General features: G+C 36.9%; 1 protein-coding gene across 2 annotated transcripts; it reads left to right on the top strand.

The window, feature by feature from the left end:
* Window positions 1-4,881: 4,881 nt before the first annotated feature.
* On the top strand, window positions 4,882-19,151 carry LOC118764541. 2 transcript variants are annotated; one of them, XR_005000351.1, is made up of 3 exons: window positions 4,882-5,721; window positions 17,135-17,842; window positions 18,926-19,151. XR_005000351.1 is itself a non-coding variant. In XM_036505364.1 (2 exons), the coding sequence occupies exons 1-2, from the start codon at window positions 5,514-5,516 to the stop codon at window positions 17,449-17,451; spliced, it is 525 nt and encodes a 174-aa protein (XP_036361257.1). In that variant the 5' UTR covers window positions 4,882-5,513; the 3' UTR covers window positions 17,452-17,848. The 2 variants fall into 2 exon arrangements, 1 of the variants encoding a protein (XP_036361257.1); XM_036505364.1 differs by lacking the exon at window positions 18,926-19,151 and having other exon boundaries at window positions 17,135-17,848.
* The last annotated feature ends 1,062 nt before the right edge of the window (window positions 19,152-20,213 follow it).

Raw genomic sequence — 20,213 nt, 5'->3', positions numbered from 1 at the left:
GACAGACAGTATGTTGTGTAAGTGAAGTGCTTCTGTTAGTGTGTGCGAAGAGACAGAGAGAGTAATGTGTGAAAGAGAGAGATAACTGATTTTTTTACTCGGTGTATGTGTATATGTATGTATGCATGTATGTGTGTGTGTGTGTGTATGTATCTATGTATGTGTGTGTGTTTATGTATGTATGTATGTATGTATGGCCGGCATAGACTTTTCACACAGAACATTACCAATCGGATTTTGTCACTTTTCCTTACACATTTTGTACTGTTCGTTCCTTTTGCTGCACAACACAATGTTTACACATGCATATATATGCATGCTTGCACCCAGTTTCTGTGCACCTCTATAGACTATTACTTTTTTTTTCCTTTGAATGCAACTCTTTTCTCATGAGAAGAATATCTCCTCATTTTATAACTCTCCCATCTTTTTCTTACCATTTCACCATCGTCACATCAACAGAGACATTAAGGCTGCACAGTAGCAGTCGACAAGGCATGTATAACGATTAAATAAAAAAAATTTTGTCTATATCTTCGATCACTGTCATTATTCCATTGAGTCAACCTCATTATTTTCTACATAGCAGACTGTTACATAAACAGGCGCCGCAAGGTAATCTTTCGTTTTAATTCGAAATAATGTAAACACTGAATCGGCCATACATACATACATACATACATACACACACACACACACGTACTTACACACACACACATACATGCAGACATACATATTCACATACACCGAGTAAAAAATTACGATGAATCGGCCATACATACATACATACATACATAAACACACACACATACATGCATACATACATATACACATACACCGAGTAAAAAAATCAGTTATCTCTCTCTTTCACACATTACTCTCTCTGTCTCTTCACACACACTAACAGAAGCACTTCACTTACACAACATACTGTCTGTCTCCCACACCCCATCAAACGCACACAGGCCGATTTCAAAGTGAAACCTTCTCGTCGTAAAATCGCTTCCTCTTAGTCTCTTTCGCTCTCATTACTTATGTAAAAAAATAAAAGTTTTTTACGGAAATCGACGGAAATCTGTGCTACTACAACCGAAACTATGCCCACGTGTGTACTTATACCGAAGGATCGCTAAAATACTTTTATAAATTAATATCCACCGTTTGAACTTTTGTGACGAGTAAATAAAACGCATTATAGAAAAGAAAGAAATATTTCATACTGCTTAAGGCGGCGAGCTGGCAGAAACGTTAGCTTAGCGGTGTTTCGTCCGCCGTTACGTTCTGAGTTCAAATTCCGCCGAGGTCGACTTTGTCTTTCATCCTTTCGGGGTCGATAAATTAAGTACCAGTTACGCATTGGAGACGAAGTAATCGACTTAATCCGTTTCTCTCTCCTTGTTTGCCCCCTCTGTGTGTAGCCCCTTGTGGGTAGTAAAGAAATAGGTATTTCGTCCATCCTTACGTTCGGAGGTCAAATTCCGCCTTTCATCCCTTTTGGGATTACTCTAATAATAAAAAGAATACATAATCCAAAAATATCTAAAACTATCTTAGGGTGGGATTTGAGAAAAACTTCGCTGTTATTTCTAGCAGGTCGAGCAATCAAAGTGGCGGGTTCATCACTGGAGAGACAGTAAGCATATCGATCATAATATAGCAAATTAATATTTAATCGTCTGTTTGTTTTTTTCTTTTTCGTCTGTGTTCAGGTCCCAACTGTCCACTTTCGTGTATATTCAAATTAGATTAGTATCTACTATGCTTCCTTACTAGCATGACGGAGACGTAACCCCACTTCCCACATTTTTTTTACGGAAACTTGCGTTTTCGGTTGTGGAGGTTCCAATTCTGAAAAAAAATGGCTAAATTCCCATCTACAAAATTTCAATTTTTCAAAAAAGAAAAGAAGGAAAAAAACCAACCCCCACCTCTCGATTCTACGGCTTTCAAGCAAGCTATCCACATGCTAGAAATAACAGCCAAATCTCACACAAACTCTTTTTGACACATACATATATACTCTGCATCGAATGCCTTGCTGTATAAGTCTTTGCCTTTCCCTTGGACAACATTGGTGGCATGGAGAGGGTACGCTGGTATGCACAGGTGACTGCTGGTCTTCCATAAACAAATTTGCCCAGACTTGTGTCTTGGAGGGGAACTTACTAGGTGCAATCTCATGGTCATTCATGACCGAAGGGGATCTTTACCCTTTTCCCCTACAAAATATTAGTAACCACACAGGTCCTCTACAAAAACCTGCACTACCGCACCTCCTTCTCATAGATCATTCTCTTGTCCGCTGGCATGAAGCTGACCCCACCCCCACAGGACTTGTAGTTCTGCGATGTACATGGCAACCTCAATAGACAGGTGGTATGAAAAAAAAAGCACCCAGTCCATGTTGTAAAGTGGTTCATATTAGGAAGGGCATCTAGCCATAAATAGGAGACAAAACACAGACATTGGAGCACAGTGCAGTTCTTGGACACATCGGATCCTGTCAAACAGTCCAGCCCAGGCCAGCAAGGAACATGGATGTTTGATGGTGATGATTTATATATTTTTTGTGAAAATGTTCCCGAATATAACAACACGACAATCAAGGTAATAATGAACATAATTATAAGCATGCGTGTATGTATAGATAGTAAATTGATTACATATTTCTTTCATTATTTTGTCGCAGTTTTTTTTTGGTTTTTTATTTTCACCCAACAAATTCCTACATGATGAAAAACTACACTACCTGAAGCATATATGAAGAAAATTTTAATTTCTCCCCTCGCCACTCCAATTTCTTCATTTTTACCTTTTCTTCAAATTTTTTAAAATCCACATAGAAATTCTACGTGGATTAAAAAAAAAATTGAAAACAGTTTAGTCGAGCAAATCGACCCCAGAACTTACTTTTTGTAAACCAAGTACTTATTCTATCGGTCTCTTTATCCGAACCGCTAAGATGCGGGGACGTAAACACACCAGCATCGGTTGTCAAACACAGACACACATGTGGGGACAAACACAGACACACATATACGACGGGCTTCTTCCAGTTTCCGTCCACCAAATCCACTTACAAGGCCTTGGTCAGCCCGAGGCTATAGTAGAAGACACTTGCCCAAGGTGCTACGCAATGGGACTGAACCCGGCTCCATGTGGTTGGTAAGCAAGCTACTTACCACACAGCCACTCCTTTTTGGAAAGTTTCCCTTTATTTTAATAACATAATTTTCTGTTAATATATGATTTTCTCTTACACAAACACGCATCGATTTTTGATTTCGAAATATTTAAAAAAATTGGAAATTATAAAGAGAAACAAATGGCAGAATCGGACTGTCCATATTTTAAAACCAAATACTTTTTAAAAATCGAACAATAATGAAAAATTTGGGAATTAGGTGGGATAATATTGAAAAAAAAAAAATGTGTTGGACAATCGTATTAATTCCATTATGCAGGAGACAGAATCTAAGAAATAATGAAAATTCTCAAGAATAAAAATGTTATGAGGAGTTTTAGTTAAGTGCTTCGATCAGAACTCTGCCGACCTGTTTTTTATATTGTAATTCGTGTTTGCTGTGAGCGTAAACCTGATCTTCAATATAGAGTTAAAAGGAAGTTTTTTTCAGAAATGGTCGTTTAGCTGTTGTTTCTAGCATGTCGGGGGCAACATTTGCGTCCTCACCCTTACTTTTTTTTCAGAATTTCTTCGGATTCCTCTGTTTTCGATATAGAAGATTAGGATTTTGCAGTAGAAACTCATTTTTCAAAATTTTAATTTCCCCCTCCTCACCCCAATTTTAAAGTTTTTAACTACTTTCGAAAAAAAAAAAAAAAATTTTAAGAAACACTTAAATCCCATCCCCCAACCTCCACTTCCTCGGTACTATTTAAGAAGGGTGGTGGTCACTCGCGCTAGCTAGTCGTGACTAGTCGATCCTTTGTTTTTTATGTTTTATTTACTTTGTTTTAAAAAAAATTATTGATTGCCAAAAAAATATTTACTTTGTGTAAAAAAATATTTATTTTGTGTTTTATTTACTTTGCTAGGTAGTCATTTTAGGATCGACTAGTCACGACTAGCTAGCGCGGATGCGCGACCACGCAAGTGCGCGCACTGGGACCACTCTTCTTAAATAGTACCGGAATTTAAAATTTCGAAAATGTGAATTTTGGGCAAAATCGTATTCTATATCGAAAACAGAAATCCTAAGAGATTTTTGAAAAAAAATAATAATAAAATGTTGAAATGGGTGGTGTGTACACGCTTTGCCTTCACCGTACTTTCTTCTATTGTCCTATTTAAACATGTTTACAATATTTCTAAATTTCAGCCAATTACAAAGTTTACAAAAAGAAGGAAGAGCAGAGTGAAGATATTTTACTTTTCATATTTCAGCTTTTGCTTCGTACAAAACATTCAGTGAAATACTGACGCAACACGTCCAACGCACAGAAGACTTAACTTACGAACAGCTAAAAAGAATTTTGGCGCGTAATTTTAGCTATCGACCTGATGGAGTCAGTGAAAAAGTTCATATTCTCCCGCGAAAAAGATATCACGTGATATCTTTTTCGCGGGGTTTAAGTTTCTACAACTATTTTGTTCACGTGTATTAGGCGGGGGGAGGGGATGTTGTATTCGTTTTCCCTGTCATTGACAGCATGGTTACCTTTCGACATTCAACATGCTGCTCCGCTTATACATGAATTGCACAATGAAGATTCGGGATTTTTTCTTATTCAGTTTAAATAATCTTTGTACGGACAATTCGCACTGCTCAATAATATAAAACGAAGATAAATTATTTGGCAATCTTACGGACCGTAACATCGCCAATATTTTACTTATTCTACAGGAACCGTCCACCCTTACCAACCACTTCCTATTCGTTTCTATTAACATTTTTTTTTTTTTGTTTTTAGTAACACTGTTGATTTGAAACGAAAACATGATACTAAAAGGAATATCGCTTTAAAAGTATTAATTTCACTGTGAACATTTCTATACATTTGAAATAATAACGAGGCCAATTCAATGGACATGCATTAATTCACGCACGGACACTTTTTATACCATACTCTTGATTGTTTTTGTCTGCTATATTTACTGCAAAGAAAACTATCTGGACAACATAAGCTGTTTATGTTCATAAATATATTTACGAATTCACCACTGATTGCCCTTGCTGGAGTTTGTTTACCTGCCATATTCAAGTAGTAACAAAAAAAAAAAATTACTGAGTAGGTTGCATGGGCAAAGTTATTTCCGTGAAATAGCGAAACGGTTGGTGCGCATATGAAACCCATACAAAGCAGTCGAGGAAATGAAAAAACTTAAACACACTTGCTTAGATATAAAGAACAGTTGCTACATTATATAGATTTTATTGCAAGTTATTTATTTGAAATTTTTTCGATTGTTGATTTGGTGAATACATCAGAAAAAAAAAACCTCTACATTTTGTTTCGCTGTACATTTTGTGATATAGTTACCACCGACAACCATGTTAGCTGACCCTGTGGAGACTGTCGGACATTTGAGTTTCACCACTCGACCAAAGCGTCTTAGAATTTGTGGTGATGGCAGTACCTACAATCATCGACATAACGATGTTAGCGGATCTGGTTGTAAAACCTTAGAATTACAGGGTGTTATTGATCTTCTCAAACAATACGATGACTACGAAGGTGGCGTCAACTGCAGTATTTGCGGTAAGTCAGTTTATTTTAGCTTATCGTTCATATACACTTGCATATTTGCTGTAATTTCTTTTCATAAATATGGGTGTATAGGTACCGGAAGTACCGGATACATTTCAAGAAAGTGTTTTTTTTTAATATATATATGGGGCTTAAGGTTAGGAGTGGGAGAAAAGGGTTTCTGTTATCTTCAGAAAGGTAAACAACGCCACTTACGGTACCTATACCGAAGGATCGCCCGTGGCAATCTTACGGTTCTAGTATATCGCATTTTCAAAATTTCAATTTCTCCCTCGGAATTTTTTTTCTTTCCGGAAATACGTAGAAAAATAAGATAGTGATTCTGAAAAAAATTGGTTTGTAAAATTTCAGTTTTCCAAAACACATACACACACAGTGGAGGCGCAATGGCCCAGTGGTTAGGGCAGCGGACTCGCAGTCATAGGATCGCGGTTTCGATTCCCAGACCGGGCGTTGAGAGTGTTTATTGAGCAAAAACACCTAAAGCTCCAGGGGATGGTGGTGATCCCTGTTGTACTCTTTCACCACAACTTTCTCTCACTCTTACTTCCTGTTTATGTTGTACCTGTATTTCAAAGGGCCGGCCTTGTCACTCTCTGTGTCACGCTGAATATCCCCAAGGTTACACGTGTCTGTGGAGTGCTCAGCCACTTACACGTTAATTTCACGAGCAGGCTGTTCCGTTGATTCGGATCAACCGGAACCCTCGTCGTCGTAACCGACGGAGTGCTTCCATCCCATATACACACACACGCCTTCAAGCAGGCTATCCACATGCTAGAAATAACAGCCAAATCTCACAAACCTGCGATAACAATGTAATCAAACTACTCTCCTTTCTGCAAAGATTTCTTTCGGAGTAATTGCCAAAATTAAAGTTTTTTTTTTTTCTCCTTAACTTTCGAAACAACCGTTCATTTTTCACATTTAGACGGCGGGATGGCTGGGGAATTTTAGGTCGGAATTTTTCATAAAAAATTAAATTAAAATTTGAATTTGTTTATTTATTTTCCATATTCTAAATCTCCGTATTTTCCCACATAGATTGATGGGGGAAAATTTCGAAAAAAGTTTAAAAGAAAAAAAACTTTAATTTCACATGAATTACTTATTTATATTAGTGCGGGAAATTACTCTGAAAGAAATCTTTGCAGAAAGGTGAGTAGATTGATTACATTGTTATCGCAGGTTTGTGGGGTTTGGCTGTTATTTCTAGCATGTGGATAGCCTGCTTGAAGGCCTGGGGCTATATATATGTTTATATATATTGAAATTTTACAAACCTTTTTTTTTTTCAGAGTCGTAATCTTATTTTTCTATGTATTTCGCAAAAAAATTAATAAATTCCGGGAAGGGTGGGGAGTGGGGGTAATTGAAATTTTGAAAACGCGATTTTTTTGAAAAAATACTTTTCGGAATCGGATCCTCCCATAACTAAAAAACGTGGGATTCCTGGAAAAAAATTTCAGGCACTGTCATGCTTTTAGTTGTCAGAAGTGAAAGTATATAGCCATTTTACCGGAAGTTATGACGGAAAAATTAGATCTTGTGAATTTTCCGAAAGTCCCTCCCCACCCCCAGGATCGTCAGCGTACATTTTTTTCATATTCGTTTTCCACACACTACGTAACCCCCACCCCCTTAGCTGATTTTTTTTTTTGTTCCCGGGCGAAGGTCTTTATATTGACCAAACAAAATTAGATTTGACTGTTATTTCTAGCATGTGCATAGACTGCTTGACGGCTGCTTACCATCACACACACCACTTGCAAAGTTTCACTTTTATCGTCGCAGTTAACGCATGAGCAATGGCGAAAAGGGTTTCAAAACTTCCTGTTTATGCCGTAGATTGCGAGGGGGAGGGTTTTTTTTTTTTTTTTGAAATCTTTGGAATTTTTTCAGAATCACAGTATGGGGGTGGTTTCAAAATGCCGATTCCCCCCCCCCCCCCATCACCCTCTTTTTAATTTTTTTCTCTACACAAACCTCTGTTTTCGATTACGGAGAATACAAATCTGCAAAAAAATTGGCAAAAGTCGGTATTTTGAAATTCCCCCTCACACTACTGAGTGAAAAATGAAGAAATTGGGGGTGGGGTATTTCAAAATACCGATTTTTGGAAATAAAAAAAATTTTTTAAAGCAATAATTGCGAGAAAATGTGTGTGTGTGTGGGGGGGCTACACCATTCCTCTCCCCTGCAGTATGCGTCATAAACACGAAGTTTTATGGGGACATTTTTTTCTGACGGGTGGGAAGAGGACTTTCGAAGAGAAAGAAATTCATAAATTATTTTTTTTTGTTTGAACTCAACCACAAACTATTCAGATGGAAACAGTCTATCTCCAACATCTTAAGGAAGGAATCGAAAATAACTCCAAACTTAACCAAGGCCCAATATAAAACACTGACCAAACTAAAAAGCAAAAATCTTGTATACTTACCATCAGATAGATATAGGAAAAGAAATATGCGTGATTTCTTGTGAACTATATGATAGACTAGCACTAGAATATTTAAGCAATGACAGGCTATATTCTGAAGTGACAGATATAAGTGCGACCAGCATTGAGGAGCGAATTAACACCGTATGGACAGACATCTGTAGACGGAGGCAAATACATAATAAATTTAAGAACAACTTCATCACCAAGAACAGTAGAATACCCAGATTTTATCACCTCATTAAAACGCATAAGAATAGCGACACGATCCAGATTAGACCCATCGTCTTCAGCGTGGAAGGACCTCTATTTAAAATATCCTGGTTACTTTCTCACATCCTGAAACCCATACTCTCCACCTTTCCTGGACACGTCAAGAACTCCGAAGTCATCAAAAGACTGCACCAGGTGCCCCTACACCAACTCAGGCAAAACAGATATGCCCTTAGTGTTGACGTTGTCTCAATGTACACAACGGTGCCAGCACACTCAGCAGTCAACCTATTGACTGACTGCATAATAACGTCCAACATCCAATGCTTCGAACTTACCGCAGCTGATATACTTAAACTTTTGTCCATCGTGGTCAACACCTACTTCTATTTCCAGGACCACATACACAGACAACAGGTTTCCCCATGGGATCCAGTCTGTCGGGCCTACTAGCCATCACTTATATGAACCATCTGGAACGTCGAGCACTTAACATCTGCTGCTCATGCGCCTTTTTCACCAGATACGTAGATGACATCCTCATACTCACATCCTCCCGTGAAGAGACTGATAGAATATTACGACGTTCAATAGCATGGACATGAACATGAAGTTCACTACAGAACATCCCGACATCACTGGATCACTAACACTACTTGACTTCAAACTGAATATAACGAAAGAAGGGGAGATCCACATCGAGTTCTACAGGAAAGCGGCCAGTAGAGATATGTTTGTCCAGTACAATTCAGCACTTCCACTCGGTGCCAGAATAGGACACGCCAGAAATGTATCCAGGGTAAGTGCAGCAGAACGGAGGACAAGGTAACCCACACTACATGCTTCCTAGATATATTGAAAACCAACAGGTATCCTAGATCCATTGTAAGTCGGATTATGTACCCAGGACAACCAACATGCTGAACCATAAGATTAAACTTTGCCAAAATATTTCATGACGTAGTTGAAAAATGGAGAGTGTCTAATGGCATTGTCTGAGATGGTACCACTTATTGCTCTGGCATGGAACTAGCATCAATCACTGTCCGGTGTGTTTCTGAAGACATAAATGCTCATGAGGATTTTCTTGGTTTTTATAATTCTCCTGACTTACAGGATAGCTTTTTCACCAAGGATCAAAACACTGCAATGCCAAAAGAAGTGTGTAGAGGATCTTTTCTGTTTGATTTTCACTTTACAATTCCTTCAATTTTGTCCCAATTGATTTCAAAAACGTGTAATGTCCACATGAACTAAATCAACAATATGTTAATCCAACATTTCACAAAACTTTATTCATTAAAACTCCCATTGTTGAATGTTTTGTTGTCATAATGTCATCATGTACAAAATGCCAGCTTCCAAATCCTGTTTTCTGATTGCGTGAGAATGATCAAACTTTAAACCTCTGTAACATTTTTCTAAAGTTTTTCTGGAACGAGTGAATAACATCAGATTCAGCATGGAAAATTACACCAATATATAAAATATGAAAAATTTCAGAAAGTGAAGCCAAGCAGAAAAGATCCTAATATTTAAAAATATTCATTTGGTCACATTCCATGAGAATATATTGGTCAGCCTATTAACTTTTCAGCCGACCCTCATGATAAAAAGTTATTATTGAATCTCTGTTTGTTTTGGTATTGAGATTGGAAAAATCCTCCTTGTTTGTAAAAATTTTGTTCCTGGGCCACTGTATGTATATGAATTGAACATGTGTGAGAGAGAGTGTGAAGGTGTGTAATGTCATGTATGTGTAAGTGGCACTCTCTCACAAACATTTTTTCATATACACGCACATACATATATACATATGTATACATCCTTTTTGTATGTATGTATTTGGTTGGCATTTTTTGGGGGTTTTTTTTTTCTGCATGTATGTTCTAAGTGGCTGGGGTTCATTCTTACCTGCTTCCTTTGTTTCTGTAAAATCCAAGTTAGCATGCATGTGTGAGTGAGTGAAGATATGTTCTGATTTTTTTTTTGTTTTGTTTTATTTACATGTATGTCTAAGTGGCTAAGGTTCGTTCTTGCTTCATTTGTTTCTCTAATATCCAGCTTAACATGCTCTTCTATATTTTAGAACTGTTGAAGTAAATTTCTGAGAAAATGTTTTGTGTGCTGTAATTTTTCGGGGGTGGGATTCAGAATCTCAGTTTAATGATTGCCAGTTCAAAAGGTACTACTAATGAATTCATCATCATCATCGTTTAACATTCGCTTTCCATGCTAGCATGAGTTGGACGATTTGACTGAGGACTGGCGAACCAGATGGCTGCACCAGGCTCCAATCTGATCTGGCAGAGTTTCTACAGCTGGATGCCCTTCCTTACACCAACCACTCCAAGTGGGTGCTTTTACGTGCCACCAGCACGATAGCCAGTCAGGCGGTACTGGCAACGGCCACGCCCAAATGTTGTGTTTTTTACGTGCCAGGAAGGCGACGCTGGTAACAAACACGCTCAAATTGTGCTTTTTATGTGCCACTGGCACAGACGCCAGTTAGCCGCTCAGGCAGAACCATTAAACAAAATCTCAAATGGTCATAGTCCTTTGGTAGCTTTTTACATATACAATATATGAATTTACTATAGTTAAATTAACTAAAAACCACAAAATGTGCCTCCACCATTTCTTCCCAAGTCAAACAACTGGGTAATATGCTCGATGTTGGTTGGATTTATCAACCCTACTCATATTTGTTATAACAAATATTCACTAGTGGTTTCATCTCAGCGCCAACACCAGGTTGTTCATTAGAAGACAGAAATAAAATCTGTCTTTTGTCTTTGAAAGCAGTAACTAAAATATTTTCTTTTTGCATTTGTAAAATGTCCCCTCATTTTTTTTTTTTAGTTTTGTTTTAATTTCATGGGGTAAACCTTTACGGTTTCCCATAACAGTACTGTACGTCTAAGTACTTACATGGGCAAGATTTTCTGCCAAAGCCACTGAAGAATAAAAAAAAAACGATCAAAATAGAGGTGTTGGTGCTGATGGTTCAGTAAGAGACCATACTACATCATGTCCCAATCTACGTGGTCCGTTTCCATTATATTTTTTTACCTGTATAAACATCAAAGTTTACACAATATCCAGTCTCTGATTCATAAACTTTCCATACCTTGATCTCCCATTCAGTAGGTTTAGCAGGCATGTACTGCCGAAAATGTACTCTGCCCATATAGCCTATCATGGCTTCATCTACATTGAGATTTTCCCCAGGTAGATACACAGCTTTATAATTATTAACAAGTAAATCAATTACAGGGCGTACTTTGTACAGGGGATCGTAGTCTGGGTCGTTTTTGCTTGGGGTCATTGGCAGAATCAGTTAAATGCAAATACTGAGTTATTTTCGAATACCTTGTCTTCGGCATTATACTTGAGATATATGGATTGCCATACCTTATATCAGGACTCCAGTAGTTCCAGTCGAGGAAGCTGTTTAACACCAAACATAATATTGATTGTAAAAAAAAACGCTCTCATTTCCGCAGTATAAGTTGGCTGCCATAGTGGATCGTTTCTTCCGTGAATAGAAATTAAACGTTGCACATATTTGTTTCTTTCCTCTGCAACATTTTCAAAAAAAACTTTCTGGTAAAAATTAAAATAGTCCAGTGGTTGAGCATCAGGAGGTAAATTGTGTTGTGGACCAGTGTTTTCTGTGAAGTCAGGAATAGTGATTGGGCATTGTAATCTTGAACCATGTTGCCATGTTTATGATATCACTTTCGTTTCCAAAATCTTCCTCATCTGATGAATATTCACTAATATCGATATCAGATTTGTCCGAAGACAAAATACTCTTGTTTTCATTTATATTTTCTATATCGTCAAGAGTAAAACCTTCAAAGTCGGAATCGCTACTTGCTGATGCCATTTCTTTAACAACTAAGGTACACACTTCTCTTCAGACATTGAAAATAAAAAGTAAATTAGCATTTATAATTTTCAAATTTTGGGTAATTTTATCCAGTTGAAAGCCACAGGTATATAGATACCTGTTTCTGTAGTAACAAGCCATGCTATTACCATGCTACCTAGCCATGTGGGTTATTTTCGTGTGTGGAACACAAATTTGTAATGATTTTTTGAAAAGTCCAAAAAATATAAAAATTATGTGATCGGAATTATTGTAACGTGCATGGAATAAATAAATATAAAATAACATATTTCCATTAATTTTAGGCTAAATTAATGCATTTTATGAAATTCATAGAAGTATTATTTTTGTTATAACATTGGCGACAAAATTCCTGCAATAAAGAACCAGACACTCCATGCATATTGTGATAATTTGCCTTTGTATGATCCCACATACCTTCCACTATGTTCATGTGAATTGTTGCATCATTGGGATCAATGAAGCTCGCACTGTGGTTCACACTAGAATGATGTGCCAGGGCATTATATGCCTACCAACAGTCTGTAATTTAGTTCCTGGCTGCATGTGTCTGGTAATTATAGGCAACAACGTGGCTGCACTTATGTCTTGGACAGGGTCTAAAACGCATTACTGTGTTTAGTCATTCGAAGAACCCAGTGGCCTTGCCGATAGCGACTGCGATGATACCTCCTGGGCATAAACTTAGATTCATCAATTTCAACAACTACATTCTGTTCTCCAAGTTGTACAGAATTATCAGTGCACAACGTGGCACAAATATCGCGGAGGTAATTGTACCAATTATCAAATGGTTCGGATCTTTACGGTTTGAACGGCAGTTTTTAACATAATTTCTAGGTAGCTAGAAAATTTTAAACTTCGTATACTGGTAGAATGTGTTTATAAAATATGTTTTTCTCTTGGCTTTATTGAGAAAATTCTATAGTTTGTAAGATATTTGTTGTTTTTTTTCTGCAATTTCAACCAATCACTGACGTCTATTGAGGTAAAAAAAAAAAGCATTCTGTGCCGTATGAATATGTCCCTCGTTTAAGAAACAGATTGGGTTTATTTACATTTATGAAGAAAAAAAGATACCCTTCCCCCCACCCCTAACCCTAAAATAGATTGATACTAGGGTCATAATTATGGGTGACAATTTCATATGACACCACTAGAAAAAACTGCCGTTCAAACCGAAAAGATCCAATGGTTCTGATGCAATTCCAATTTCACTCATTACAACATACTGCAATCCATATTGGGCCAGTGATACATCAACTCTAAGAGGAGAGTCAACAGTGAATGGGCACCCCCAAAAAACGGGATCCTGTCTAATGCTTTGATAACTATGGCTAACAAAACACCTCCACATTTTTCCTTCAGATTCTCTATAGCACAGTGAAAGAAACACACTGGTTACAGCATTCTGAAGAATTGTGGATCAATCCCACAGGTGCCAGGGATTGGATCATTGAATTCTTGTCTTTTATTATGACATGAATGTCTTGTAGATTGGAATTTAATTTCAGACCATTCGTTAATAGAGATGACAGATTCAACTATCCTATATCGTCCAGCCATCCGAGGTCAACTTTGCCTTTCATCCTTTCGGGGTCGATAAATTAAGTACCAGTTACGCACTGGGGTCGATGTAATCGACTTAATCCCTTTGTTTGTCCCCTCTATGCTTAGCCCCTTGTGGGCAATAAAGAAAAAAAAAGAAATAGGTAGGGTTTGAAGTGGGTGTGTTAAAAGGAATCTCTCTTTCACACACACGTGCACATGCTAACCTGCTAACAAAGGATGCATGTAAAAACGAACCCCAGCCACTTAGACATACATGCAAAAAAAAAAACATCTGAACACACACCTTCACTCACTCTTTCTCTCTTTGGTGCGCATATATACAAAAAAATATGTATGTACGTACGTGTATATGAATGATGTGTGTGTAAGAGAGAGGAAGTGAGTGCCACTTATACATACAAAAAAATACACATATGACATCGCACACCATCACTCACTATTTCTCTCTCTCTGAGACATGCACTTACATCCATTTCATATACACATACATACATTTTCACTTTCTCCTCTCTTTCAACTTCCTGCTCTCACTTCAAAGCAAATGTTGCCTTCCTCTCTTTCCGGTTCTACTCTTGAAAGCAAGTTGTCACCTTCCAAAGAAAAGTAAAGAAATAAATTTTTACGGAAATTGGCCTGGCACCTGTGTCGGTGGCACATAAAATCACCCACTACACTCTCGGAGTGGTTGGCGTTAGGAAGGGCATCCAGCTGTAGAAACACTGCCAGATCTGACTGGCCTGGTGCAGCCTTCGGGCTCCCCAGACCCCAGTTGAACCGTCCAACCCATGCTAGCATGGAAAGCGGACGTTAAACGATGATGATGATGATAATACCACATGCTTTCATGACAACTTTGCTAACAGTAACAAAAGAATGCCACATATTTTGCCCCAAAAAATTTCTGTAAAAAGTGAAAAATTGGAGGTAGGGATTGAAATTTTGAAATGCTGATTTTTGCCAATGTTTTTAGATTCGGAATCTTTGTAACCAAAAACATGGGTTCCTGTAGAAAAAAATAAGAAAAGAATGGAAGCAGTTGTGGTGATGGTCTGGATTTGTTTGGTAGATTGAAACTGAAAAGAAGCAGTCATATGGATATATCTTTCATATAGGTGCAAGCATGCCCATGTGGTAAGAAACTTGCTTCTCAAGTACATGGTTCTGGGTTCAGTTCCACTGCATGGCACCCTGGGCAAATGTTTTCTACTATAGCTTTGTAAGTGGATTTGGTAGATGGAGACTGAAAAAGCCCGTCATATAGAGTGTGGTTGTGTGTTTACATCTCCGTAGTTTAGTGATTCGGGACCCATAGAATAAGTACTAGGCTTTAAAAAATTAAGGCCTAGCATCAATTTTTTGACTAAAACCCTTCAAGGCAGTGTCCCAGCATGGCCATGGTCAAACAACTGAAACCAGTAAAAGATATGTGTAGCCTCATGTAGACAGTGTTTAATCAGACAAGTTTTGTTTCCAGTTTTCCATGAAAAACATTTATGGTTATGAGAAAATATCTTGCTTGGAAAAAGCTGAGGTTTGGCAACAGGAAGAGCATCCAATCATAGGAAATCTTCCTCAGTAAATTCTGTCTACCCCATGAAAGTATAGAATATTGGTGACAATATGCCAAGTTGCTATGCAGTTTCTGTCTGATTTTACTGTGGTCAACTGGAGGCAATAGTAGAGGGTATTTTGCCAAGGTTTGTGCAATGGGGCTGGACTTCCCCACACAACCCTGCCTGTATTTAAATTGAGAAGCTGAAGACATAAAATGAAAGCACCCAGCATAACACATTTATTGGTTCTTAAGTTTGGTTTCACAGAAATGCCCATTAGTGTATAGTAGGTATTAAATGAAAATGTCTTGCTTATTCCAGGTTGACTAGGTAAGATGCGTACTTAGTCTTAAGAACCAGCAGAAAAATAACCTTTCCGGCATGAACTAGTCCATTTGCAATCACTGGGCATAGGGAATAAAGTGATCGAAAAAAAACTAGTTTTGTATTTTTTCAAGTTTGTTTTATTATTTAGTATATGCAAGTTTACAAAACTCTTAAAATGACATTGTAGAGTAGGTGTGAAAGGCCAGATCTTGTCGGTTCAAACACTAAAACAATGGGTCATAACCATTTTATTTATGGCCCCCTTTGATAACTTTTTTGCCCCCCCCCCACCTTTTGATGTTTAAAAACCATTTTTATTGATACTTCTTTCATAATTTCTATTTTGTTTTTCACACATTCACATTGTGTAGTTTGAAGTATGTAAAATGTTAGGAAAAGAAACTGCTGTTTCTAGCAATACATGGTCTGATCAATAAGTATCCGGACTATTGCTATAGTAACCTGTGTATCTTTTTGTTCAGCTGAAAGTATTTTGGCACTAACTTGGCAGACAAGAGTCTCATACCCAAATCTTCAGTGATAATGGACTGAACTGAACTATAACTAATCTGCACATCCTCTGGTAACTCATGGATGGTGATTTGACAATTTCCCCTCACAGCTGTATGCACATCAGTGATGTTTTTCTCAGTTCTGCTAGTTGCTGGTCTCCCAGAACATTTGTCGATATCAGCATTTTTTCAGCCATCTTGGAAATGTCTAAACCATTCGTACACTTTTGTGCAGCTCATACACTCCTCTCCATACACTTTTTGCAACTTTGCATAGGTATTGCTATGACAACTTTCTCTGTCATGGTCAATGCAACAATCACACGCTACACACCTTCCTTCCAAGCACTGCTGTAATCAGTGGAAGTGAGCTAGAACGTTAAAACTTAGTGCGCATACACAGCAGAGTTCAAGGTCAACCTGTGCCGAGTAGCTTCACTCTGTGTGCTTTAGCTTCGTTACTATGGCAACAGTCCGGATACTTATTGATCAGACCTCATAAATACATCTAAATCAAATTTTTTCATAGACCCTTAAAATACTACTGTGGATCCCCAAATTTACTATTTTACTTGCATGTTCTAAAAATAAAGTCAAATCACCAAAATCCCCAAAGATATGAAAATAATGCATGATTAATTCAGATATGTGAATAAACAGGCAATATATTTGACGGAATAACCTGAATGCTAAGGGTTAAAGGCATGCAATGTGGTTTGAACTGAGAACCTGTGTATGTGATACTAGTCAGCTTGAGTATTCTCAGTTGATTCACTTTTGTAGGTAAATCGCCCAAACACTTTAACCTCATGGCTTTTGTGCTTTAACACTAATGTTTACGTCTTGGTTCTTTTTTTTTTACTTGTAGGTAAACTCTACAAGAGCAAAGTATGTTTCATTAAGCACATTTGGGAACACAGCATCTACTGGGACCTCTTTGAAGGTGAAAAGAACCACGATAGAGTCCTTTCCATACAGGCAGCTATCATCCTTTACAGTAAATACCAAGGAGAACCGACAGCCGACGGGTTGCTGTCCCACCTGTTGGTCACAGCTCCTAACAGCCACGAAAAGAAACGAGAGAAAGAGTCTCTTGAGCAGTGCGAAATGAAAGCTTCAAAGGCGAAAACAGAGAAGAGGACATTGTCTCCTTTGAAACGAAAGAAGTCCTTTGAAGATTTGTAAGTAACAGCCATAGAGTAATTTTTCAATTTAAGGTAAATGGGAAAAATTTGAAGGAAAATTGTTTGTTGAAAACAACTGTTGGCTGATGGATTAAATTATCTGTCAGCATTTTTGTCCCTTTTTTTTTCTGAATTTTCATATAATTTTTCATCCCTCTGGGATTAAAATGAATACCGGTGGTAATGTATTAGTCAATTCAATTGACTATGCTAAGTTAACCTTTTTTTTTCTTGAGTAAATAGTTTCTGATCAGGATGCCCACATAAGTTGGAATTTTTCTGTTTTGATGGGGATTTTTCAGATTTTTTTTTCTCCTTCTTGACAACACCCTTGGAAATGATCTTTTGAGCAAAAAGAAGAAGAAACGTCCCCCATCATTTCCAAGAGTTTTGTTTAACCCTTTCGTTACCAAACCGCCCAAAGCCGCCCGAAAAAAATTTTGGTTTATGAAACCAAACCGCCCAAAGCCGCCCAAATTTACCTATTCATATTTAAATGAGAATATCAGAGCAAATCTCTTCAGTACATTCGTGAAAACACGTATTATACTTCGTAAACAGTTCAACTACAGTTTTGTACAATAATCGAAGTGTAATTTTAATTCCGTGAATTTTGGGAGATTTTTTTCCGAAATTTGTTCCTATTGTGTTTTCAAAATTTGTAATTCTGACAAAAAATGGATACGAATTTCATTATATCAAGCAGCGAGTCAGAATTCGAAGGATTTTCTACTGAAGACCTTCATAAATCTAACTCTATGACTGAAAAAAAAAAGCACATGGTATTTGATAATGAATCTGATGTTTCATTTTCTGAAAGTGAAAACAGTGAATCTGAGATCTCCGATAGCGATAAAGAAAACGAATTGGCACCTGAATGGAGTGAAAATTTAAAAACTGTTTCTTTCGGTGATTTTTCTGCAGAAACTGGACCAAGCTACAGACTTTCCCAGAAGGGTAAAGCCTTAGGCTATTTCTATTTACTTTTTCGAATGAGCCTATTTGAAATCATTACAGCGAAAACGAACCGTTACGCTAAACGTAAACAAAACGAAAGAAAGGATAGTTTATTTCCCACAACCTTAAATGAAATTAAGGCCTATTTTGCCATAAATATTATTATGGGTATCAGAAAGTTACCCAGAATAACAAATTCTATCGTAAAATTTTGTTGTATACCCAATTGAATATTAGCTAATATTTTCTATAGCGATGTTTGAACAAAATTTTAATAATTTTATATTTTGTGGAATTTACCTGTATCTACCTGCAAATAGAGTCACTTTGTGACAAAAATTATAGTATAGAATTGGTTGAGAATATTTCATTAAATTATCTTCCAAAAATCAGATTAATATATCGATAAATAAAAAAGTTATAGTTGTTTAATGAAACCAGACTAAATTTATGATTACGTTAGAAATTAATTGAAACACATAAGGGGTGTAATTTGGTCAGAAATATAGTAACGAAAGGGTTAAAAACAAATCTGAAAAATACCTGGCAAAACGGAGAAATTCCACTTACATAGGTATCCTGATCCGAAACTCCATCCCCAAGTTTCATTAATACCAAAACAATCAAAAACCACTAAAACTACACTATCATTACATTTTTACCATGAAAACCACACCATCACTGCAATCAAAACTATATTCTATCGCTACCTTATCATCTTCATGAATGAAGACTTCTATGAAAATGTTGAAATATGTTAAACATGTTTTTTTTATGAAAGGCTGTGATATTTTATTTATTTATTTGTTGTTTTTTTTTTCCTTCTTTCTACATTCCCTCCAATTTGCTATTATAGTTTATTGTCAATAACCCTTATTTTCCAAAAGTGTTGGTTGGTATTTTTCTGGAAGGTTGAGCAACCACAGTTTTTTTTTTTTTTTTTTTTCCTTTTTTTTACCTTCTTTCCACGAGGATAATTTCTTGAAGGTATACAAACCTCTACATTTTCACTTGATTTACATAAATACAAAACACATTTCTCTCTCACATTTCTCCACCCCTGAAGTCATGGCTGGGATACTTTCAAATCCTGTATGTTCAATCAAGGTTGACATAGTTCTAATCAACATTTTCATTTGAAAAAAAAAAAAATAATCATTTAACCTGCCTCTACACTACATCATCATCATCATCGTGTGGCAGCTATGTTTCCTGTCACCTCCACAGTCTTATGAGAATGATTTTAGTGAATTCCCTGTATTTTCTAGTTTCTGTATATGTGAATATGCATACTAGTGTGTGTTTGTGTACAATTGTTTAAATATGAGCTTGTCTTAAGATTTTGCAGAAACCTTCATTGCTTCTATCTTTTACTTGTTTCACTCATTAGACAGCAGTCTTACGTCGGCACTGCCTTAAATTTTTAGTCAAATGAATCGAACCGAGACTTTTTAATCTTTCGTTAAGAAGTGGTACTTATTCTATTGATCTCTTGCTGAGCTACTAAGTCACAGGTGCACAAACACACCAACACAAGGTTGTCAAGTGGTGGTGAGGGGGACAAACAGACACACACACACACACACACACACACACACACACATATTTGTAAAAAATGAAGTTTGAAAATGCTGCTATATTAGACAAATTTTAATTTAACATGTTTCGGTTCTTGAAATGACGAACCTTATCAAAAAAAATTTTTTTATATATAATAAAGAGAGTCCATGCTATATGTTTAAAGAGTATGATGTAATAGTTCATAATTGTGACATATATTCAATAGAGTCAAATATAAAAAATTCA

This window comes from Octopus sinensis, linkage group LG8, assembly GCF_006345805.1.
Source record: "Octopus sinensis linkage group LG8, ASM634580v1, whole genome shotgun sequence".
NCBI lineage: Eukaryota > Metazoa > Mollusca > Cephalopoda > Octopoda > Octopodidae > Octopus > Octopus sinensis.
This window is presented reverse-complemented; position numbering and strand designations above follow the sequence as displayed.

What these genes read in the sequence shown, in the direction of transcription:
- LOC118764541 (XM_036505364.1), top strand. Translation starts at nt 5,514, where the DNA reads ATGTTAGCTGACCCTGTGGAGACTGTCGGACATTTGAGTTTCACCACT. An exon ending in CGTCAACTGCAGTATTTGCG is followed by an intron (nt 5,722 to 17,134) that starts GTAAGTCAGTTT and finishes TTTTACTTGTAG; the next exon opens with GTAAACTCTACAAGAGCAAA.